We start from the raw sequence: 24,726 nt of genomic DNA, 5'->3' as shown, positions 1-24,726 counted from the left end.
CTGATTCAAGTGTATAAAATTCTAACAGGGCTAGACAGACTAGATGCAGGGAGGATATTTCCCCTGGTTGGGGAGTCTAGAACCAGGGGCCACAGTCTCAGGATATGGGACAGGCCATTCAGGACTGAGATGAGGAAAAATTTCTTCACTCAGAAGGTGGTCAACCTGTGGAATTCTCTACCACAGAAGGCTGTGGAGGCTGGGTCACTGAGTATATTCAAGAAAGAAATTGATAATTTTTTGGATATTAGGGGCATCAAGGGGTATGGAGAGAAAGTGGGAACATGATGTTGAGATAGAGGATCAACCATGATCATACTGAATGGCAGAGCAGGCTTGAAGGGCTGAATGGCCTATTCCTGCTCCTTATTACTGTGCTATTCTAGGTAAGCCAAGAGAGTGATGGAATACTCTCCACTTCCCTGGATGAGTGCCGCTCCAACAACATTCATCCATCCAGGACAAAGCAACCCGTTTTGTCTACTACCCACCACCTTCACCATTCACTCCTTCCACCACCGACACACAGTGGTAGCAGTGTGTGCCATCTATAAGGTGCACTGCAGGAACTCACCAAGGCTCCTTTGACAGCACCTTCCAAACTTGCGACCTCTATCACTTAGAAGGACAAGGGCAGCAGACTCATGGGAACACCACCACCTGCAGGTTCCTCTCGAAGCCGCGCACCATCCTAACATGGAAATATGTTGCTGTCCCTTCACTGTCGCTAGGTTAAAATCCTGGAACCCCCTTTCTAACAGTCTGGGGCTGTTCCTACAACACATGGGCTGCAGCAGTTCGAGAAGGCAGCACATCACCACCACCTCAAGGGCAACGAGAGATGTGCAGTAAATGCTGACCTAGCCAGCGATGCTCACATCCCATGAATGAATGGGAAAAAAAATGGTGCCAGCCTACAAATGACCAGATTTATTAAATAGCACTTGTCAACAGGTCACTGTTTATCAAAAAAAAGTGAAGCCCTGCAGATATGAGAAAACTGGAAAGAAAACAAAAAATGTTGAAAACACTCAGGCAGCATCTGTAGACCGGTTATCAGTGTTAATGTTTCTGGTCATGACTTTTTTGTTGAACAGGAGGTGTTAAAGGATTGGCAGTTTATAAATGGCTACAGAGCCAGGGAAAAAATGTAAGAATTGATACTATAAATAATGTATTTTTGTACAATTCTGGGATAATTTTCAGAAAGATGCTGAATGGAGCGGCTTTACTTGCATGATTGCTTGCTTTGCTAAAGATTTACATATTTCAAACAAGGTAAGAATAGTTAGTTACCAAGGAGATACTAAGGATCATAAAATGGTATTAATAATGGTGAGGAATATTCTGCTGTTATCTTGCCAATTTTTTTTACATTGTAAACTGCATGAGATGGTGACTGAGGATAATGCATAATTGATAGAATAAGCTTCCATTCTATTCAATGCGGTAGAAAATCTGTATAATGTGTTTTAAGGTGTCAGCCAGGTCATTTTTATGAGTGCAGAGCGAAAGACATCTCCTCTTTGTGTTTTGATAGTTGACTTCTTCCATACAGCTGAAATATTTTGCTTTGATTTCAGGGAAAGAAAAATGTTTAACTGTTTTGAGTACTCTGTTTCTGTTATGGTTTGGACACTTGAAAACCTGTCAGGCTGACAGATCTTCTGGGAACTTTAGAAATCTGTAGAAAGTGTAGTTTAAGTATTGTAGTGGTTTGCTTGGCCATTTCAGAGGGCATTTAAGAGTCAGCCACCTTGGTATGAGCCTGGAGTCACATGTGCACGGATTGGATATGGACAGCAGGCTTCCTACCCTAAAGGACTTTAGTGAGCCAGTTGTGTTTTTCCGATAATCCCGGAGCATGATCACTTCTTACTGAATTCTATATTTAATTAGTTTTATTTTTATCTGAAATCATTTCACAAACTCCCATGGTGGGATTTGAGCTTGTGTTCTCTGAATTACTAGACAAGAATGCTACTGCACTCTAGCTAACCAAATACTGCAAGTGAAATAAATGTGAAAATTTTTAAACATGCTCTTGATTCTGCAATCCAGTAGCATAATTAGAAGGAGTACAGCGTTTGGAATCTTAAATGACATTTTAAACTCTGTCAAGTTCCACATTTACTCTGCTGTAAAGTAAATGAGCTAATGAATTAACAGTTTGAAAACTCATTTAATAGATAACATTTTTTTCTTTCCAATCTTAGCAACACTTGCGTAAATGGATGGAGGTGGTGGTCCTCACACACAAAGGAGGACAGAGGAGTGATGGCAATGTAAGTTCTGAAAACTGCTCCATTATTAGTTAAACTTGCTGCAACATTTTGTTTATGTAAGGTTTCCTGATGTAGTTTAAGAAGTAATGCTGAATGTGACCTATTGTGACTAATTAGCAATTTACTCCTATGGGTCCATTATAATGAAGTCTATGGAGTTGACTGTTCGCTTTTAATGACAGATAACCCTGAGAAAAGTATGACAAGTGATTATAATTTGCTGAAACTTTGTGCTTAATTGTTTTAAGGATGTCTAATTAAATTCCAGCATTCTAACTAATTTTAAACCCTTTCACTTTTGTGAACAATTAACTTGAAAAATTTGCAAGTCATCAGTTCCTGAAGAACCATTAAGAGAGTTTCCAATTTGAATAATTGTTGTGACTCAACAACTGTAATATTTCAAAACAAACAACAGGAAAACTTTGGTGATAGCAAAGGCTTTTTTTTTAGATATTTTCTTTCCCCATCCCGCCCTTCAGGCACTCCTCATCCCTTACTGTATCGGAGGTAGAGGAAATTTATGTCTAAACTGAATGATGACTTCAAACAGTGCAGCAGCTAAAAAATAGCAAGGTTTGAATTTGACTTGAGCCTTATTTTCAGCCGTGGCTCAGTGGGTAGTACTCCTGCCTATGAGTCGTAAGGTTGTGGCTTTAAGTCCCCCTCCAGAGACTTGAGCACAGTATCCAGCTGACACTCCTTTGCCAGTGTTAAGTGTGTACTGCACTGTCGGAGGTGGTGCCTTTCTGGTGAAACATTAAATCAAGACCCTGTCTGCCGCCACCACCACCCCCCACCCCACCCCCACCCCCCCCCCCCCCCCCCCCCCCCCCCCCCCCCCCCCAGCCCGAGTGGATATAAAAGATCTAATGGCATTGTTTTTAAGAAGAATAAGGGAGTTCTTCTGGTCAGTATTCATTCCTCAATCAACACTGATAAAAATAACTAATATTCATCTCGTTTCTGTTTTGGGGATCATGCTCTGCACAAATTGGCATCCACTCAATTTCAAATTAATTCATTGGCTGCGAAGGGCTTTTAAGCACTCTGAAGCTGTGAACAATAGCCCTTTCTCAGCCCTGCTGCTGGGCCTGATCCATTCGGAGAAACGTTGCCTTAGGGAAATTTTGTACCCTTGTCCCAGTTGTTAACCTTTTATATGTTGTGTTGATTCCTCTTGTAAAGTTTTCCCTGGTGAAATTCAATGTGACTAATTGTTCCCTATAACTGCCCACCCAACACTTCCCCACCACCCCAACCAACTTTAGTAGCTAAAGAAATAATATTTGCAAAGCTGTTAAGCTCTTTGTGCAGATGTGTTTCACAACAACATAGATTTAACCAAAATTCTGAAGTGTGTAAGAAAATTTATCATTTTGCAGTTACGTCCGAAAAAATGGAAGGAGGAAGTTTCCAGCTTTTCTTTTAACACCCACTTTGTAGTAATAAGTTCAATTTGTTTCGCTAGCTTTGTTTTATTTGTGTCATATTAGCAATGCTTTTCCCTTTAAATTGACAGTTTTTGCAATGCGGTTTAGCTATAATGTTTTTTGTTGAATCTTAGCACAGAAGGAGGTAATTGGCCTCATCGTGCCTGTGCTGACTCTTTGAAAGAGTTGTCCAATTAGTCTCACTCCCCTTGTCCTTTTCACATAGCCATTATTCTGCCTTTGTTATGGCAAACAACCTACATAAGACAGCTCAAGTGTGCCCACCACCTTAATATTCCAGTCACTCAAACCAATGTAAGAAAGACACCATTTGAGATCCATCCACATTAGCATGCAACAAACTGTGTGAACACTCACCAGTTATGGTGAAATGATGTTTTGATGAACCTCTGGGCTTTCATTCATTCATTCATTCATTCATTCATTCATTCACTCGGTCTCATGATTGTGAGTAGCACTTATTGCCTGTCCTGTTCGATTTCCTTTGTGTCATGACTCTTGTTTTGGTTTAGCCTGCCATGGAGGGGGTAGAGGTGAGAATTCTGGTAAAGGCTGTGAGTGCAGCAGGAAATTATCCAGTGGTGTTGTGATGTCTTCTCTGTCTTGTATTGAGCTGTTTTAGTAACGCGTTTGTTCGCAATGTGCATTTTGCTTGAAGTTGCAGTGCTGTGGAAACTTCTAGTGGTTGTCTTATTTGTGACCTTGTGGAGTTAAATCTAAAGTGTTAAAAAGTCAAGAGCATGTGGAGGCCTTTTTTGTTTTAGAAATAGTGCATAGAGATTTGGTGAATTTATCTGTGGTGGGTCTGAAGTATAAAATTATTTCCCTGCATTTCTTTTTCTCCAATTGCTTCCACTTTTGTATACTGCATGTCTCCCAATCAGTATCTCTCCAGAGGACTGAGCAGTGATCTAAAACTGCTTTGTGACCTAATCCGTTCACAAGAAAACAAACGCTTCTACAATTGAATGGTTCAATATTGTAGCACGCTACCTAGACTCCAGGCTAACATCTCATTACATGTACCTAACCAACAGCGAGCTAAACTCAACTATTGGACTTCTCTTTGCCACCATGTCATTTGTCGGGAAAGATTTTGCAAAGTTCCTTGTTGTAATGTTTTAATTTTCTTTCTACTCCTAGCCTTTCCACCCTCTGCCCACCCAAGCCCCTAACTCATTATTGTCATAAGGAACATACCAAAGAGAAAGAAGTTAGTTTATAGGAACGTATGTGTAATAAGAACAAATAGGAGCAGGAACAAGGTTCAATAAGATCCTGGCTGACCTACATCAACTCCACTTTCATACCCTATCTTCTGTTATCTCCAGATCCCCTTAGTGTCCAACAATCTTATCAATCCAAATATATAATCACATATTACAAAATGTAATGTTAAGTTCATGGCAACATACAGGAAAGTAACGATTTTCATTTTGTAAAAAATATTTCTCTGTGCAAGCTATTTTTGGATCAGTGTGCAGATATTTTGGATATGATGTGACTATTCAAAGCGATGAAGTGCTGACAGGAGTTTTTAATGGACAGTTACATTTAAATAATGTAAGGAGTCATTATAATGAGTGGTTTCATTTACTGTATTTTATTTCTGCCACTTATATCTGGATTTCTATTAGATTGGCAAAAAAAGTAGTTGTTTGCAAGACTATGATTTGCAGAAAGATGATTATTTAGGAACAGAGGCATGATTTTTTTTCTTGGAGTGATCAATAATCAAATGACATTACGTCACAAGTGAGAAGTAATCAGGTGATCTACAAAGTTTCTTCAGCTGGAAGACTAGCACCATTCTATACTCATATTTTCTGCTGACATGGAATTATAGGCCTGGGAGTGGAAGAGTTATGTGTGTAGTTAATGGACTAATGCTTTATGTCTGTACATTAAGTTGGCTTGGTGGCCCTTTTTCATAACTTTGCTAATTTGCTTGCACAGGAAATGAAAATCTGCTCGGCCATCATTAATCTGTTTCACTTGATTCCGGCTGCACCTCAGACGCTGGTGAAGCCCCTGCTGGAGGTGGTAATGAAAACTGAACGGGCCATGCTAATTGAGGTAATAACATTTGATTCTGACCCTCCCCAAAATTACAGCATTAAAACAACTTGCAATTGTCCAAATACAGCTTTATTTTAATTTTAAAAAAATAAAAACAAGATTGCTGGAAAACACTCAACAGGCCAGGCAGCACCTGTGCAGCGAGATAGAGTTAATTGCCCAGGGTTTACAGTCAGCAGGGAAAGATGGTGCTGGTCAATGACCTTGAAGTAAATTGTGAACGTTCCTCACATGATGGTGTGGCGGCAAGATTCCCTCAAGGAGAGGGCCTCAGCATGGTACAGTAGTGTTCTCTGACGCAGGTGACAAGGGCACATCATGTGGTGCAGAGAATAGAAGTCAAGCCTGCAGAATTGTGTCAAAATTAAGCTGATACAGTATTTGCCATAATAGATTAATGGTAAAAATGCAGTGGAACAAATTAAGCCAGATAAATTTGCAAAGAATCATTTTAAAATAAAAATGAATTTATGCATATTTTTATAAATCAGATAAATGCTATCAGAATCATGTCAAAAGTCTTTAAATTATATCATTTTAGAAAGTTAGATCCCTCCCACAACTGTTTGGAAAGTTGAGATGCCTACCAGGAGCAGTGTCCTTAGCAGCCTGGATTTTTAAATTATTTATGAAGTGACTTCAGGCACTCTTTTTGCCTAGAAGCACCAGCCCTTAAATGTTGTGGCGCAAATCTTAGAATGATTACACTGCAGAAAGAGGCCATTGGGCCCATTGTGTCCATGCCGGCAAGACCAACTCCCCCGCATTTTCCAAGTAGCCCTGCAAATTTTTCTCATCCAATAATTATCTTAATTTTCTTTTGAAGACCTCCCTCCAACACCTTCTAAGACTGTGCTTTCCCGATCCATATCACTTGCATTTTTCCTCATGTTGCCATTGCTTCTTTTTCCACAGCGGCAATGCTTTTTTATTAGTGGGCAGTGAGCCCAACATCTTTTCAGAGTCATTTCATCCCGTTAGGCCTTGAGGTTGATGAGTGCAAGAGTTTCTTTTTATTCTTTTCATTGAACGTGGGCATCGCTAGCTAGAACAGTGTTTCTATTGCCCTTGAGGAGGTGATGGCGAGCTGCCTTCTTGAACTGCTGCCGTCCATGTGGTGTAGGTACACAGTGCTGTTAGGAAGGGAGTTCCAGGATTTTGACGCAGCGACAGTGAAGGAATGGCGATATGACTTGGTGGTGTATGACTTGGAGGGGAACTTGCAGTGGTGGTGTTCCCAAGTGGTGGTGGAGGTTGCAGCTTTGGAAGATGCTATCAAAGGAGGCTTGATAAGTTACTGCAGTGCATCTTGTAGATGGTACACACTGCTGCCACTGTGCATCAATGGTGCAGGGAGTGAATGGTTAATGTGGTGGATGAGATGCCAAACAAGCCGGCTGTTTTGTTCTGGATGGTGTCGAGCTTCTTGCATGTTGTTGGAGCTGCACTCATCTAGGCAAGTGGAGAGTATTCTATCACACTCCTGACTTGTGCCATGTAGATGCTGGACAGACTTTGGGGAGTCAGAAGGTGAGTCACTCTCTTTGAATTCCCAGCCTCTGACCTGTACTTGTAGCCACAGTATTTATATAGAAAAGTTACAGCACAGAAGGAGGCCATTTGGCCCATCTTGTCCATGCCAGCCCGAGGACACCCAGATGCCCTTTCTAATCCCACCTTCCTGCACCTGGCCCATAGCCCTGCAGCTTACAGCACTTAAGGTGCAGATCCAGGTACTTTTTAAAAGAGTTTAGAGCTTCTGCCTCTACCACCAACTTGGGCAGCGAATTCCAGACACCCACTACCCTCTACGTAAAAAAAGTTCTTCATCATTTCCCCCGTACACCTTCTGCCACTTATCTTGAATCTATGTCCCCTGGTTCTAGAATTCTCCACCAAGGGAAACAATTTTATCCTGTCCACTCTATCTATTCCCCTCATAATTTTGTACACCTCAGTCAAGTCACCTCTTTGTTCTAAGGAAAATAACCCCAACGTATCCAATCTCTCCTCGTAGCTACACTTTTCTAACCCTGGCAACATTCTTGTAAACCTCCTCTGTACTCTTTCCAGAGCTACTACATCCTTCCTGTAATGTGGTGACCAGAACTGCACACCGTCCTCCAGTTGTGGCCTCACCAATGTTTTATACAATTCCAACATTATATCCTTACTTTTATATTCTATACGTCTGCCAGTGAAGGAGAGCATTCCATATGCCTTCTTTACAACCTTGTCTACTTGAACTGCTGCCTTCAAGGACCTGTGTACTTGTACGCCAAGATCTCTCACTTCATCTACCCCTCTTAGTATATTCCCATTTATTGTGTAATCCCTGTAACTGTTTGACCTCCCTAAATGTATGACCTCACACTTCTCTATGTTAAAATCCATCTGCCACTTTACCGCCCACTCCACCAACCCATCTATATTGTTTTGTAGATTATGGCTATCCTCTACACTATTCACTACTCGACCAATCTTCGTGTCATCTGCAAATTTCCCAATCGTGCCTCACATTCCCGTCCAAATTGTTAATATATAACACAAACAGCATGGGTCCCAACACCGAGCCATGTGGAACACCACTTGAGATTTCAAAAAGGAACAAAATGTTTTCACGCATACTCAAGGACTTGCAAATCTGACATATTGCTGTAAACTCCCAGAGCCACGTACTGTCAACATGGCACTCTCAGCTGAAGCAATGGCGTATGGACATGTGACACAATGTGTGGGAGTCTTCGCCATTCCCAGATTGTAAGACTGCTGGCCATCTCCACCAGACGCTCGATGAAGTTCAGCTGCTGTTCCTCAGGGTGACAAATTGCCAAGTAACATGTTAACTTTCCATGCAACATTCCTTTGGCTGGTTCAGTTCAGTTTCTGGTCAATGATAAGCCCCCAGGATGTTGATGGTGGGAGATTCAGGGATGGTAGTGCCATTGAATGTCAAGGGGAGATGGTTGGATTCTCTCTTGTTGGAGATGGTCATTGCCTGGCATTTGTCTGGCATGAATGTTACTTGCCACATATCAGTCCAATCCTGATTGTTGTCCAGGTCTTGATGCATGTGGCATGGACTGCATCGGCGAAGCCTCTGGAGCGCAATGCAACATACGATTCAGACATGGCTTTCGAAGTTGCTGGATCTCTCTTTGCTATTATTGTGAACACGAACAGCTTTGCCGTCATTAGCACTGCAAAATGCGGACCAGTGTTTCAGGTCGATGACCTATTGCCAGAACTTGATTTTGATTTATTTTTAAATTAATTCCCTTATCTGTTTAATTGTATAGCCTGTTAACAAATTAAAAAATAAAACTAGTGATTTTTTTAATACAATATATAGACAATTTTTATTTTTAAAACTTCTTGGCTGCTTGCAGTTTATCTCAAATACAAGTTCTGGTTTCAGTTCACAGTATTGAACTCTAGAATGTGAATTCATACTAAACTTAACTTTAATTCGTATTCCCAGAGTTTGCTATTTTGGATCCGTAATGTTTCAATTGAATAAACTGAGCTGTACACTAACATTTTAAACTCTTTTTTCCATTTCAAACCCACGTAATTGCAGTTGCCACTTCTGTTTTTGGGGCATTCTACAGAAACAATAGGGCAATGATTAAGGAGCTTAAGGATCAGTTTTAATGTGAAGGAATTATTCTGCTATTGAACTCCTTCTGCGTATCCAGTGATCCCTCCTGGGGGAAAGGGAGGGAGAGGTGTATGCTTGTCTGTTTAAGCCAGGTGAGGTGAGAATGGGGAGAAAATTAGTAATACCAACTTTAGCATCTCTGAGGTAAGTGAAATGCTAACCACAGATTTATTCTCTATATAAAATGCCTGTAGAATGCTGATCCTGAGTGAACCTCGAGTCTAGAACATGACTGGTGAAAAAGGCAGTTATTAAATGATGGTATTTCTATTCTTCAAATGAACCTATGTTCTGCATGCAACTAAACAACTAGAATTTGTGCTTTGTTTCAAATTTTTAAATGAAATTCTCATATTAAATCACTTTTTCCTCTTGTACAGGCTGGAAGTCCATTCCGTGAGCCTCTGATAAAGTTTCTGACACGTTACCCGGCACAAACTGTTGAGCTTTTTATGATGGAGGCCACTTTGAATGATCCTCAATGGAGCAGAATGTTCATGGTAATGCTAAGTAGCCCCTTGGAGACCTGCTTTTTCGAGTCAGTGCCCCAGTAAAGTAGGTTACAGTGGTGGTATGTTTGTACTCCTTTTAGTTGCTATTATTGTATGTAAAAAAAAAAATGGAACATGGCATTGGATTAATCTCATTGATATTATGGAAGCCAGGCTAATGTTGTGTGAGGAGCATGCTCGTGCTGCTTAATGAAATCATGACTAAATTCAGCAGCCCTGTGTTTTAAGACAAATTCTCTCTCCCGTTTGCTTGCTTTCCAGAGTTTTTTGAAGCACAAAGATGCAAAGCCTCTCCGTGACGTGCTGGCTGCCACGCCAGGCCGCTTTGTCAACCTGCTTTTCCCTGGTGCACAAGCCGCAGTCAGGCCTGGGTCTCCCAGCACCAGCACCATTCGGTTAGACCTCCAATTCCAAGCAATCAAGGTGAATACATCTGCACAGTTAGTTGACACTTGTTCTGTTGCAGTCCCCTTTTATATTTTTTAGAATTGAATTGTGTTATTAGGTTTAGCATTTTTAATGGGCAAAGGTTTAAAGTTAAGATATTAATTTTAATGTAATTTTGTAAATGCAGCCACTGGGTATACATTCATTTGTGTGCTCTGCCCGAAGGCAGGTGCTTGACTCATTGCCTGCTGATGCTAATATATATAACACATATATATAGTTGAAAGTAGGATTGGTTGGACAAATTGCAAATAGAGATGGACAAACCCAAGTTTGAAATTTTGATTTAGCACCATAATTTAGACACTTCTTTCTCATGTTATCTTCCATTGGCTGTCCCAATTCAGCCATAACTTACTTCCATTTCACTGGAAGACTTTTTGGAAGAATCACCTGCGGCACTTTTCTGAGGAAATGACCACAGATCCTTGATTCCTAGATGTCACCAGCAGGAAATATCTACTGTCATCTCCAAACTTGAGCCTCTGCGATTCCAAAGGGCGGTGCAATTGGATGGTTTGGAAGAGCACCCTGTTTTGGAAACATTAACAACCGAAGTAGGCAAACTTCTGCTGCCCCTGAGTATTGATTGGTTTCATCCCGATTATGAGAGCAAAACTTTACCCCTGTCCTTGGGAGCTGTGGAACAATCCTAGATGCCAGGGTGTTGAACAGGTTGTTGAATTAAAAAATGTTCAAGATGGCTATGCTGCCCTGGATAATTCTGACAGTGTGCCCATGAGATTGGCTGACTGCAGAAATCCTTGAGGCAGCTGTTTTCACATGGTAATTTGAAGCATATTTTGCCAGGTTTCTGTGCTTTCAATTACTGATGATAATGTTGGCATAAATCTCCTCCCTTCAGCCTCCCAGCAGATCTGGAATATTAACAAATACCTGCAACTGTGCATCTTGGGATAGAGAGCCTGCACACCCTTCCGTATCTAAATTGGATGATCAAAGTCCCTTGCTGGCAGCCCACACTCAACGATCCAAGCTGTTTTTTGGGAGCCTGACCTCCGTTTCAGCCATGGGTAGCAATCTCATCTCTGATTCAGAAGGTCTTGGGTTCATTTCCCACTCCAGGGACGTGAGCCCATAATCAAGGCTGACACTCGGTGTAGTACTGAGGCAGTATTGCACTGTCGGAGTTGCCGACTTTTGAGATATTAAGCTGCTCTTGGATGGATGTTAAAACCTCATGGCATTATTTCAAAAAAGATCAAGAGACCCCTGGCCAACATTTATGTCTCAACCATGCCTTCATAAGTCTTCCATTAACCAGTGATTATCACATTTCCATTTGTGGGAGCTTGCTGTGTGTGAATTGTTTGCTGCATTTTCTACATTACAACAGTGACTACACTTCAAAATGTATTTAATTGATGGTAAAGTACTTTGAACCATCCTGATAGCATGAAAGGCCCTCTATAAATGCAAGTTCTTTCATTCTAAAAATATCTCAGCTAGAACCAAAACCAAACTTGAGATTTTGGCTTCTTGGGGAAGAGACCTTTTTATTGTGCATCTTCTCTCTTCCATTTAAATGAAACTGCTTCCTTGATGACTACATCTTCAGGAGGTGTCAGCAGCTGCAGAAACTTGAGCTCTGGGTTGGGAACTTAAGCGGTGGCTGGAGTCACTGTGATGCATCCACAAGGCTGAGGATTATGTGGATAGCACGTTTAGAGAGGTGGTCACACCACAGCTAAGAGGTACACAGGCAGAGAGGGAATGGGTGACCACCAGCATATCTAAGAGGAACAGGCAGGTAGTGCAGGAATCCCCTGAGGCTATCTCAGTCTCTAACCACATTTTCATTTTGGATACTGGTGGGTGAGATCATTCCTTAGAGGACTGTAGCAAGAGCCAAGTTTTTGGCACCACAGGTGACTCAGCTGCACAAGAGGGAAGTAGGAAGAGTGGAAGTGCTATAGTGGTAGGGGATTCCACAGTTAGAGGAGCAGGCGGGCATTTCTGTGGCCATAGAAGTGACTCCAGGATGGTATGTTGCTCTCTGGTGCCAGAGTCAAGGATGTCACAGAGCGGCTGCAGGACATTCGTTTGGGGGAGGGCGAGCAGCTAAAGGTCGTGATCCACTTTGGGACCAATGATGTAGGTAGGAAAAGGTATGAGGTCCTGAAAGCAGGTTCTATGGAGTTAGGAATGGAATTAAAAAGCAGGACCTCGAACAGTAATCTCAGGATTACTCCCAGTGCCATCTGCTAGTGAGCATAAGAATAGGAAGATTGAGCAGTTCAGCATGTAGCTGGAGAAATGGAGTATGAGGGAGGGCTTTAGATTTCTGAGGCATTGGGATTGGTTCTGGGGCAGCTGTGACCTGTACAAGGAGGACAGGTTACACTTTAACAGTACTGGGACTAATGTCCTCGCGGAGAAATTGGCTAGTTCTGTTGGGGAGGGTTTAAACTAGATTGGCAGAGGGATGGGAACCTAAGGGGATATTCAGAGTGCAGAGGAACAAAACTGACAGCAGAAAGTAGTGAAGTATCAACTGATAATGAGGATATATCAGAGAGTAGTATCAAGGTAGATAGAATACTTGGAGAGTTTGATAGAATTAGAGTAGGCAATAATATGTCATTAGTTGGGGTCAGAATAAAGGGGAAAGTAAAAAACCTAAATCAGGGCTAATGTGCATGTATGTGAATGCATGGAGTGTGGTTAATAAGATTGGTGAACTGCAGGCACAAGTTGACACATGGAAATATGATATTGCTATAATAGAGACGTGGCTCAAAGAAGGGCAGGACTGGGTGTTAAATATTTCTGGGTACAAGGTGTTTAAGAGAGACAGGAAAGGAGGAAAAGGGTGAGAGGGGAAGTGACCATATTGATTAAAGATGGTATTACAGTACTAGAGAAAGATGATATTCCACAGGGGGCAAGGACGGAATCTCTCTGGCTTTCTGTAAGGAATGAAAAAGGCGCAATAACATTGGTGTAGTATACAGACCACCAAGTGGAAGGGATGTGGAGAAACAAATTTGCAAAGAAATTACGGAGAGGTGCAAGAATTATAGAGTAATTATAGTGGGGGACTTCAATTATCCAAATATAAACAGGAATAGGATTAGTACAAAGAGACAACAGGGGCAAGAGTTCCTGGAACGTGTTCAAGATAATTTTCTGCAACAGTATGTTTCCAGTCCAACGAGAGGACATGCACTTTTGAACCTGGTTCTGGGGAATGAGTTGGCCCAAGTGGATCAAATATCCAAGAGGGAGAGTCTCTAGGGGACAGTGACCATTGTTTTATGAGGTTTAGGTTAATCATGGAACAGGACAGGAACAATCCAGAGCAGGGATAATTAATTGGGGGAAAGTCGGCTTCGATGGGATGAGAATGCATCTGAATCGAGTGAGCTGAATTCAAATGTTGGCGGAAAAGATAGTGGCTGAACAATGGGCCACCTTCAAAGAAAAAGTATTGCAAGTAATGTCAAGGTATATTCCCTTGAAGGGGAAAGGTAGGACAAATAAATCCAGAGCACCCTGATGATGAGAGAGAGGTAAAGATGAAAAGGAAGAAGTGCATGTACGACAGATGTCAGGTAGAAAATACAATGGAGAATCAGGCTGAATATAGAAAGACCTGAGGGGAAGTGAAGAAACTAATAAGAAAAGCAAAGAGACAGCATGAAAAGAAGCTTGCAACAAACACAAAAGGGAATCCCAAAGTCTTCTATAAGCATTTAAATAATAAAAGGATAAATAAAGAGTAGGGCTGATTAGGGACAAAAAAGGGGATTTGCATGTGGAAGCAGGGGAAGTAGCAGAGGCATTGAACGAGTACTTTGCATCTGTCTTTACAAAGAAAATGATGCTACCCAAGCCAAGGTGAGAGACTAGGCAACTGGTACACTAGAAGAACTTAAAATCGAGAGGAAGATGTTAGAAAAGCTTCCTTTTCTTAAAATAGATAAGATATCAGGACCAGATGAGACCCATCCAAGGGTACTGAAGGAAGTGAGAGTGGAAATTGCAGAGGCACTAGTGGTAATTTTCCAGCCTTCCTTAGACACAGGGGAGGTGCCAGAGGACTGGAGAATTGTGAATGTTATACCCTTGTTCAAAAAGGGATGCAAGGATAAAGCTGGGAACTACAAACCAGTCAGTTTGACTTCAGTGGTAGGGAAACTTCTGGAAACTATAGTATAGGATAAAATTGTCACTTAGACAAGTGCAGGATAATTAAGGAAAGCCAGCATGGTTTTATTAAGGAGGAGTCATATTTAACTAACTTGCTGGAGTTTATTGAGGAGGAGCAGAGAAGGTTGATGAGGGAAACGCTGTTGATGATGTGTATATGGATTTTCAAAATGCATTTGACACAGTGCTACACAACGGACTTGAGCAAAATTCTAGGTCATGGAATAAAAGGGAAAGTAGGCACTTGGATAAGAAATTGGCTGAGTGACAGGAAACAGAGTAATGATAAATGGTTGTTTTTCAGATTAGAGGAAGGTTTGTAGTGGAGTTCCCCAGGGATCAGTGTTGGGGCCCTTGCTCTTCCTGATATATATTAATGACCTAGACTGGTGTGCAAGGCATGATTTCAAAATTTGCAGATGATACGAAGATTGGAAATATTGTCAACTGTGATGGGGATAGTCTTGAACTTCAAAAGGACATAGACATGTTGGTGGATTGGGAGACAAATGGCAGATGAAGTTCAATGCAGAGAAGTGAGAGGTGATTTGTTTTGGCAGGTAGAGTACAGAGAGATGGTACAAACTAAAGGGAAAAGCTCTAAAGGAGGTGCAGGAACAAAGGGACCTTGGTGTAACTGCACATAGGTCATTGAAAATGGCAAGACATGTTAAGAGAACAATTAATAAAGCATATAGTATCTTAGACTTTATTAATAGGGGAATTGAGTATTGAATAAGAAAGTCATGTTGAACAGTTAGGCCTCATCTGGAGTACTACATCCAATTCTGGGCGCCGTACTTGTGATGGCTTTGGAGAGAGTACAGAGGAGATTCACAAGAATGATTCCAAGGATAAAGAATTGGTGCTATGAGGATAGAGTGGAGAGATTGAGGCTCTTTTCCTTGGAGAAAAGAAGGCTGAGAGGAGACTTAATAGAGGTATTCAAGACCTTGAGGGGTATGTACAGGGTAAATAGTGAGAAACCATTCCCACTCGAGCATCAAGAACTGGAGGGTACAGATTCAAAATAATTGGCAAAAGGAGTAAATGTGATGTGAGGAAATTTTTTTTTTACCCAGAGAGTGGTAGGAGTCTGGAACGAATTTCCTGAGAGCATGGTGGAGGCAGGTGTGATCAAGGTATTCAAAAGGGAATTGGATTGCTACCTGAAGAGAGAATGTGCAAGGCCACAGGAATAAGGCAGGGGGGTGGGACTAGGTGGAATGCTTTTTCAGAGAGCCTCTTTCTGCACTGTAAAGATACTCTGATACTCTGAAGCTTATTAAATCTACAGCTTTACAGTTTGCTAAACAAAGTTGAAGTTTGAGTTGACACTTCAGAGAACTTGGTCTACAAATTTCGGTTGCTTCACAAACCTAAGAATGACATTCAGTTTAAAGCTTAGCTTGACATGGGGATCTTTGGAAGGTGCAAGTGGGAGGTTAGTGTTGTGCGTGATAGGAACAAGTGTAGGTCATTCAGCCCCTTGAGCCCCTTCAGGGTTTGAACCCATGGCCCAGACAGTAAGAACCCTGTAATAAAAGTGAAATACTGCGGATGCTGGAAATCTGAAATAAAAACAGAAAATATGAGTCACATGGACTCGAAACATTAACTCCGTTTCTCTCTCCACAGATGCTGAGTTTTTCCAGCATTTTCAGTTATTAAGAATCCTGTGCCCTATCAACTGCGCTAACTGGGCTCTATACAATTTATCAGCCAGTTTTTTATTGTGTAGCATGGCAGAGGTTGAGAGGAGTATTTGAAAAATGAAGTTACTTAACCTCCCCAGCTATTTCCTCCCTTGCTCAGATTGAATAGCAAGCTTTTTATTACAGTTTGGTTCATCAACCCTGGTCCAGCAGCTTTTCTTTTATTTAACAGATAATCAGCATCATAGTGAAGAACGACGGAAACTGGCTATCTGGCCAGCCTCAGCTAGTGAGCCACTTACGCCGGGTGTGGGTGAGCGATGCTTTCCAGGAGCGACATCGTAAGGAAAGCATGGTTGCCACTCATTGGAAGGAACCAAAACTCCTTGCATTCTGCCTACTGAATTACTGCAAGTATGTATTTTCTTTAGACAAACAGAGTAGCATAAAGTATTTATAAATTGCGAATATGTTCATATACTTCTAAATCTCTTACGCTCAAAATGTGTTGTCACAACTCTCGTAAAAAAAAATTCTAGAGACCTGTGTCTAATTGAGACATGCAGCTATGGGATTTCAAGTGTTGTTGTAATTCAAACACCTAAAATTCCATTATTTATGAATTTCTCTTTACCCTATGCTGTTTGCCTATTGCATTTTTTCATATGTATGTCTTTGTTGGAATTTGTATAATAATCAAAGGATCATGCAGTATTGCAGGAGGCCATTCAGCTCATAGTGTCTGTGATGGCTCTTGTTCAATTAGCCCCATTCTTCCTCCTTTTTGTCCCCCACAGCCTTGCAGGATTTTCCTTTGAGAATTTGCTTCCACTGCCCTTTCAGACAGTGTGTTCCTGATTATCCTAACACAATGTATAAAAAGAATTCTCCTCATCTCCCCTCTGGATCTTTTGCCAGTGAACTTGAATCTGTGTCCTCGGGTTACCGATCCTCCTGCCAATGGAAACAGTTCCTCCTTATTGACTCTATAAAAATCCTTCACTAATCAACTGTGTTTAACAATTTAGAATAAGAAATGTTTGTAAGCACTTAAATGCTGATTCAGTGTCTCTTTGAGAATTGATTTGAGGTTGCAGCTGACTTTACAGTTAACTGATTAGACCTTACTCAGGTAAAGTTCAGTTTTTATTTTTTGTAGAAATAACTAATCTGTTGTGAATATTAACATTCCTTTAGGCGGAATTACGCTGAGATTGAGTTGCTGTTTCAGCTGCTTCGAGCGTTTACTGGGCGTTTCCTAAGCAATATGACCTTCCTGAAGGAGTACATGGAAGAAGAGATCCCAAAGAATTACAGTGTGGTACAGAAGCGTGCCCTCTTCTTCCGATTCGTGGAGTTTTATGACCCAAACTTTGGAGATGAGCTTAAAGCCAAGGTGATTATAGTGTATTGTAGAAATAAGCTGGTTGGCACTTTGGACATGCCTGTAGGAAGTTCAAAGCACTTAGAGTTGTTTATTTCTTGGTATATAACTGTTTAATTTGTAGGAAATGTCAGAACCAAATAAAACCCAATCCTAGAATCTTACAGCACAGAAGGAGGCCATTTGGCCCATTGTCCCTGTGCAGGCCCGTTGAAACTGTCCAGTTAATTTCATTCCTCTGATCTTTCCCCATATCCTTGCAATTTTTTTTCCATTCAAGTATTTATCCAATTTCTTTTTGAAAGTTACTTTCAAATTTGCTTTTAGGCAGTGCATTCTAGATCACAACTAACCTTCTTTAAAAAAAAAAGTGCCTTCACTTCGCCTCTGGTTGTTTTGCCTGTACCCTTAAACCTGTGTCCTCTAGATATTGATGCCCTGATTGCACCATGGAGACAAATGCTTGGCATTTTATAGGAAGGTTAATTCATTTGGTTTTAAAAAAGTAAAGAAAATTTCCTGAGAATATAGTGTTATCATTGCTCATCAGATCATAGTAACTTCGTAAGCACAATTAAAATTCTGATCTATTTGTTATATGATCACTTCAGATATCATGTAATTCATTTGTTGCTAGACCCAGGCATTTCAAAGCCTCTAAGCCAGTATCAAGAGTGTTTTTAATACTGCTATTGTGTCTATCATTCTCCAGATTGAGTAACTATTATAATGTAACTATAATGGGAAAATGTAAGTGTCCTTCTAGATGTAATATATTTGTGTATTTAATTTATTTCTGCTGTGATTACTCATGATGGTTGAATGGATTTAATTTTCAGGTGTTTTATGTTTTAGTCATTAAAATGTTTGACTTTTAAATATCAAAAATAGGCCCATGTGACCAACGCAATGAAGGAAATTCAGCTGCAGCAGTTTAATGAGTTGGGTTCTCATTTGGAGTTGCAACTAAACAAGAATTCACAAATTAACATGAAAACAAGCTACTGAATGTTTGTTTGTCATTTTATTTGCTGCATGTCATCCATTATCTTTGACCTCGCGTGCGGTTCAGTAGGTGCCAGCAAAAATACATCAGCTACAGAACAAGCTTACTAAAATGATTGGCATTTACTCAGCTGGATGAACCTTTGAAGGATGCAGTGTTTGGTGTATACCTGACCTTGGGTCTTGTGATCTGATGTACAATAACTTTTATTGCCCATCCCTTATTGCCCTTGAGAAGGTGGTGGTGAGCTGCCTTCTTGAACCACTGCAGTCCATGTTGTGTAGGTACACCCACAGTGTTGTTAGGAAGGGAGTTCCAGGATTTTGATCCAATGACAGTGAAGGAATGGTGATATGTTTCCAAGTCAGGGAGATGAGTGACTTGGAGGGGAACTTCCAGGTGGTGGTGTTCGCATGTGCCTGCTGCCTTTGTCCTACTAGATGGTAGTGGCTGTGGGTTTGGAAGGTGCTATCTAAGGAGCCTTGGTGAGTTCCAGCAGTGCATCTGGTAAATAGTACACACTGCTGCCACTTTGCGTCAGTGGTGTTAGGAGTGAATATTTGTGGGTGGGGTGCCGATCAAGTGGGCTGCTTTGTCCTGGATGGTGTCAAGCTTCTTGATTGTTGAAGCTGCCTTCTACATATCATTATGGCAGACCTACCTGTTCACAAAAAGCTTTTATCTATTTCAACTTTTACTTTTGTAAATTTTTAAAAATCTTTTTTGGAATTTTGATATATTACATGAGTAGGAGTTTATATTCCACCTTCAAAACTGTTAAGTTACTAAACTATGTATAATGCACTATTTAGATGCCATGCTTCAAATTGCTGCAGATATGATGGGCCGAATGGTCCCCCGTGCTATGATTCTGTGAATAGTGTGGCACTTTAAGTTTTCAAGTGTACACATGGAAAAGTATATCTTGTGCTATTTGCTGAGAATTTCTGTTGTCCTTGTTTAGGCTCTGCAGCACATCTTGATCCCTGCTTTCCAGTACAGCTTTGACAAAGGTGAAGGGGAGCAACTGTTAGGGCCACCGAATCCAGAGGGAGATAACCCTGAAAGCATCACAAGTGTTTTCATTACCAAGGTAATGCTAATGGCACAGATTTTTATGCAAGTTTTTTGCTTGTAAATGCACGTTACTTGTTCGTACATTTCTTCTTTGCTGTGTTAGTGTAGTAAACGGCTTAATTCTTATAAATAATTCATCAGTTTGAAAGTGTGATTATACTTCACTGTGACTTAACATATAGTCCCATCTATGGCAACTCATAAATCATTTTGGCTTTTAACAAGAAAAAGATATTAGATAGTAAATATTAATAATTCAGATATCTCCACAATTTAAGATGTTCCCAGCAATGATCTCTGCACCTTGAGCACCTTTTGAGGATTCCAGACGCTCACGGCTTTTACATAATTTATTTTGTCTGAATGTATTTTGTTTATGTAATTGCAACCACCGATGTTGCGAAGAAAAATAAAAATATTGCCGTAGCTTCCAGAAGCATTTCATGAGTGGCAGTAGTTGGCCTTATATCCCAGAGTCATGCAGCACAGAAGGAAACCAATCGGCCCATTGTTCTAGTGCCATCGTTTCGAAAGAGTTATCCAATTAGCCCCACTCTGCCCTCTTTCTGCATAATCCTGCACATTTTTCCTTTTGAGCATATTTCCAGTTCCTTTTTGAAAGGTGTTATTGAATCTGTTCCCACCACCCTTTTCGGGTGATGCATCTCATTGATGTTTACAGTACAGAAAGAGGCCATTCGACCCATGTCTGTGCTGGTCAAAGATCTGGCTACACTAATCCCATTTTCCAGCGCTTGACTCATAGCCCTGGAGGCCAAGGCAACGCAAGTGAATATCTAAATACTTCTTAAATGTTATGAGAGTTTCTGACTCAACCACCCTTTCAGGCAGTGAGTTGCAGACTCTCACCACACTCTGGGTAAAAGATTTCTCCTCAACTCCCCTCTTAGCCTTCTACCTATCTTAAATCTATTGACCTCTCTACTAATGGAAAGTGCCTTCCTATCTAAGCCCTTCATAATCTTATACACGTCTATCAGGCCCCCTCTCAACCTTCACTGCTCCAAGGAAAACAACCCCAGCCAATTCAAACTTTCCTCGTAGCTCAGACCCTCCAGCCCAGGCAGCATCCTGGTAAATCTCCTCTGCACCCTCTCCAGTGCAATCACATCCTTCCTATAATGTGGTGACCAAAACTGCATGCAGTACTGCAGTTGTGGCCTAACCAGTGTTTTATACAGTTCCAGCAAAATCTCCCTGCTCTTGTATTCTACGCCCCGGCCAAAAAAGGCAAGTATCCCATATGCCTTAACCACCTTATCCATCTGTCCTGCTACCTTCAGGGATCTGTGGATATGCACACCAAACTCCCTCTGATCTTCAATACTTTCCAGGGTCCTACCATTCACCGTGTAACCCCTTGCCTTGTTAGCCCTCCCTAAATGCATTACCTCACACTTCTCCATTTGCCACTGCTCTGCCCAACCAACCAGTCCATTGATATCCTCCTGCAGTTTTTGGCTACCCTCCTCACTATTTACCGCCCTACCAATTTTTGTGTCATCTGCAAACTTCTTGATCATACCCCCTACATTTAAGTCCAAATCATTCATATACACCACAAACAACAAGGGCCCCAGCTCTGAGCCCTGCGGAACCCCACTGGAAACTGATTTCCAGTCACAGAAACATCCCTCTACCATCACCCTCTACTTCCTGCCTCTCAGCCAATTTTGGATCCAACGTGCCACTTTGCCTTGGATCCCATGGGCTCTTACTTTCTTGACCAGTCTGCCATGGGGGACCTTACCAAAAGCCTTTCTAAATTACGTGTAGACCACAGCAAATGCATTACCTCATCAATATTCCAGGTTACCTCCTCAAAAAATTCAATCAAATTTGTCAAACACGACCTTCCATTAACAAAATACATGCTGACTATCCCTGATTAATCCGTGTCTCTCCAAGTGCAGATATATTCTGTCCCTCAAAATTCTTTCTAGTAACTTCTCCACCACCGAGGTTAGGCCGACTGGCCTGTAATTTCCTGGCCTATCCCTTCATCTCTTTTTTAATAATGGGACAACGTTAACAGTTCTCCAGTCCTCTGGCATCTCACCTGTGGCCAGAGAGGATTTGAAAATTACTGCCAAGGCCCCTACTATCTCTTCCCTTGCCTCCCTCAAGATCCTGGGATGCATCTCATCTGGGCCTTTGGATTTATCTACTTTTAAGGCCGCTAAACCAGCTAGTACCTCTCTTGTCTGTTAATTTCCTCTAAAATTTCACAGTCCTCCACCCGGTTCTCTAAACCTTCGTGGTCCTTTTCCGTTATGAAGACCGATGCAAAGTATTCATTGAGGACTGTACCCACGTCTTCTGGGTCCACATACACATTACCTCTGTGGTCCCTAATTGGCCCTACTCTCTCCCTAGTTATTCTCTTGCCATTTATTTATTTAAAACATTTCTTTGGGTTTTCTTTTATTCTACCCATCAATGCTTTCTCATGTACTTTCTTAACTCTCCTAATTTCCTTTTTAAGCTCCCCCTGCACTTTTTATACTCCTGTAGGGTCTCTGCCATTTTGAGCCCTTGGTATCTGCCATAAGCTTCTTTTTTTCTTAATCCCAATCTTTATGTCTGCGGACTTGGTTCCCCCCCCCCCCTGTCTTTTTATGGGAACATATTTGCCCTGTACTCTCGCTATTTCCTCCTTGAATGCCTCCCACTGCTCTGACACAGTTTTATCTGCAGGTGGCTGCTCCCAGTCCACTTGGGCCAAATCATATCTCAGCTTAGTAAAATTAGCCTTTCCCCGGTTTACAACTTTTATTACTGGCCCAACCTGATCTTTTTCCATAACTATCCTAAATCTAACTGAATTACGGTCACTATCTCCAAAATGCTCCTCTACTGATATGCCTTCCACTTGCCCTGGCTCATTTCTGAATATTAGTTCCAGAACTGTCCCATCCCTTCTTGGGATTTCTGGCATCCTAGGTCATAACTCCTTTGTTTTAAAAACAACTCATTATTTAAAATCTTTTTATTTTCTTTAAGAAGAAAAATAAATAATTCTCATCTCCTCTTTGGCCAGTGCTTTAAGCCTGTGCTTATTAATTGATTTGTCAATCAGTACAATTATTAATCTTTTTCTTAGGTACTGGACCCAGAGAAGCATGCTGAAATGTTAGACGCTTTAAGGATTTACTTACTGCAATTTGCGACTCTTCTCGTTGAGCATGCACCTCACCACATCCATGACAACAATAAAAATCGGAACAGTAAGCTGAGGCGTCTGATGACGTTCGCGTGGCCTTGCCTACTTTCGAAGACCTGTGTGGACCCGGCCTGCAAATATAGTGGCCACTTACTACTGGCGCACATCATAGCCAAATTTGCAATTCATAAAAAGATAGTCTTGCAGGTAGGCTTTGCATTGTAAACCATCTAATTCCATACAGCTTTTTATGGAAATGTAACCCTGAATGTCAGAAACCTGTATAAACAGACGCTTGTTCAGAGATGTACATTTTACCATGCAGGTTATTTACAAGAGGCACTTTGAAATAATGGCCTCGCAACAAATTGTGAATTACGGTTAGCCTTCAATGCACTGAACCTTCTTATAACATACAGCCTGTTGGAAATTTGCTGTACTTGCAACTCTCACCAAGTCAAAATCACTAGAGCTTCCCCTTGCTTTCTTTCTGCACCCATTCCCCTCTCCACTCACCCAAAATTCTCCGGTCAATGCATGCCAGTTAACGCAAGGTTCAGCGGGTTTTGTGAAAGAAACAACTTTTATGAAGCAGCAGACTCTTACCCAGTGTATATTGTGACAGAGAAACCACTTTAACTCTGGAATTGAATACTTGTACAACTTGATCCCAGGGATAGAACGGTTTCTCTGCAACTGTGGAAGCTGAGTAAAGATATTTCTTTTTAACAGTACAGACAATGACTATTTTGAAAATAAGGACACCTGCAAAAATAAAAGACGGCTGACACCAGTCACTAAGGTGTTTGTGGTTTACAGGTTTCACTGTAAAGAGCAACTCAAACTTATTTTTTTTGGCTGAGTGAAATTGGATCCAGCTGCTATTTTACTATTGAAAATCTTTGCTGTGTTGAACACATTTATTTCCAGACTTGGGAGGCGAACACTAAATCTGGGACAGACTAGATATTTTGGACTGAAAAGCTGCTGTCTGGAACACCAATTCAACAGCTATTATATTAATCTAACAATACCATAGTATTGCGTAATTGGAATTGAATTACTAACAAAGACTATTAAGTTTGTTTTAATTTGAATCAAGATGATTTCTATATGCAAAGTGTTAATCTTTTCTGATTTCTGTGACTGACATTGTGCCAGTTTTGAGCTGTATTGTGGAGAAGAAACTGTGTTACAATTTAGCTAAATTAGTTACAGGCCTCATAGTCTCTCACTTTTGAGACACAAGATTGTGGGTTCAATCACTCCAGGCTTTGAGCACGCGATCCAGGCAGATATATCAGTAAAGTTTTGAGGAATGCTTCATTGCGGTGGAGGAGCTGTTTTCTTTTTGGATAAGATGGGCCGAGGTCCTGTGTGTCTGTTCCAGTCGATGTATGAGATCCCTTGACTATTTCCACAAAAAAACAGGGGAGTTCTCCTGCTGCTTTGGCTAACATTTATTCTCAATCAATGCTTCCAAAAACGGATTATCTTGTCTCTTACCTAATTACTGTTTGTAGGAACTTGCTGTGTGCAGAATTGGCTGTCATGTTGGCCTACAAAACGGCAGTGGTAAACTTGAAAAATGCTTCATTGGCTGTGAAGTGCTTTGGGGCTTCCTAAGGACTTCAAAGATGCCATTTTCCTTCCGAGTGTCTTTGCTTGTTTTTAAAGTTCTTAAATCAGACGTGCTTCTCAAGGTAGAATTTTTTCTTAAGTACGAGTGTAAATGCAGTAAAACAAATTGGCTAATGCTCCTATACTTGTTACACAGGCAAAGTAAAAACAGAGAGAGGGCTTTCATGC

General features: G+C 41.1%; 1 protein-coding gene across 2 annotated transcripts in view; it reads left to right on the top strand.

Annotated features, from left to right (window-relative positions):
- Nucleotides 1–24,726, top strand: part of LOC121288057 (transformation/transcription domain-associated protein) — a 211,960-nt gene that overhangs the window by 71,341 nt on the left and 115,893 nt on the right. For both annotated transcript variants that reach the window (XM_041206337.1, XM_041206336.1), the window contains exons 31-38: nt 2,217–2,285; nt 5,696–5,815; nt 9,860–9,979; nt 10,253–10,414; nt 16,499–16,680; nt 17,464–17,662; nt 19,621–19,749; nt 22,858–23,124. In XM_041206337.1, coding sequence (XP_041062271.1) covers nt 2,217–2,285; nt 5,696–5,815; nt 9,860–9,979; nt 10,253–10,414; nt 16,499–16,680; nt 17,464–17,662; nt 19,621–19,749; nt 22,858–23,124 — 1,248 coding nt within the window. The remainder of the gene's footprint in view (nt 1–2,216; nt 2,286–5,695; nt 5,816–9,859; nt 9,980–10,252; nt 10,415–16,498; nt 16,681–17,463; nt 17,663–19,620; nt 19,750–22,857; nt 23,125–24,726) is intronic.

This window comes from Carcharodon carcharias, chromosome 15 (genome assembly GCF_017639515.1).
Source record: "Carcharodon carcharias isolate sCarCar2 chromosome 15, sCarCar2.pri, whole genome shotgun sequence".
NCBI lineage: Eukaryota > Metazoa > Chordata > Chondrichthyes > Lamniformes > Lamnidae > Carcharodon > Carcharodon carcharias.
The sequence above is the reverse complement of the archived record's forward strand: the minus strand, read 5'-3'. Positions and strand labels throughout refer to the sequence as shown.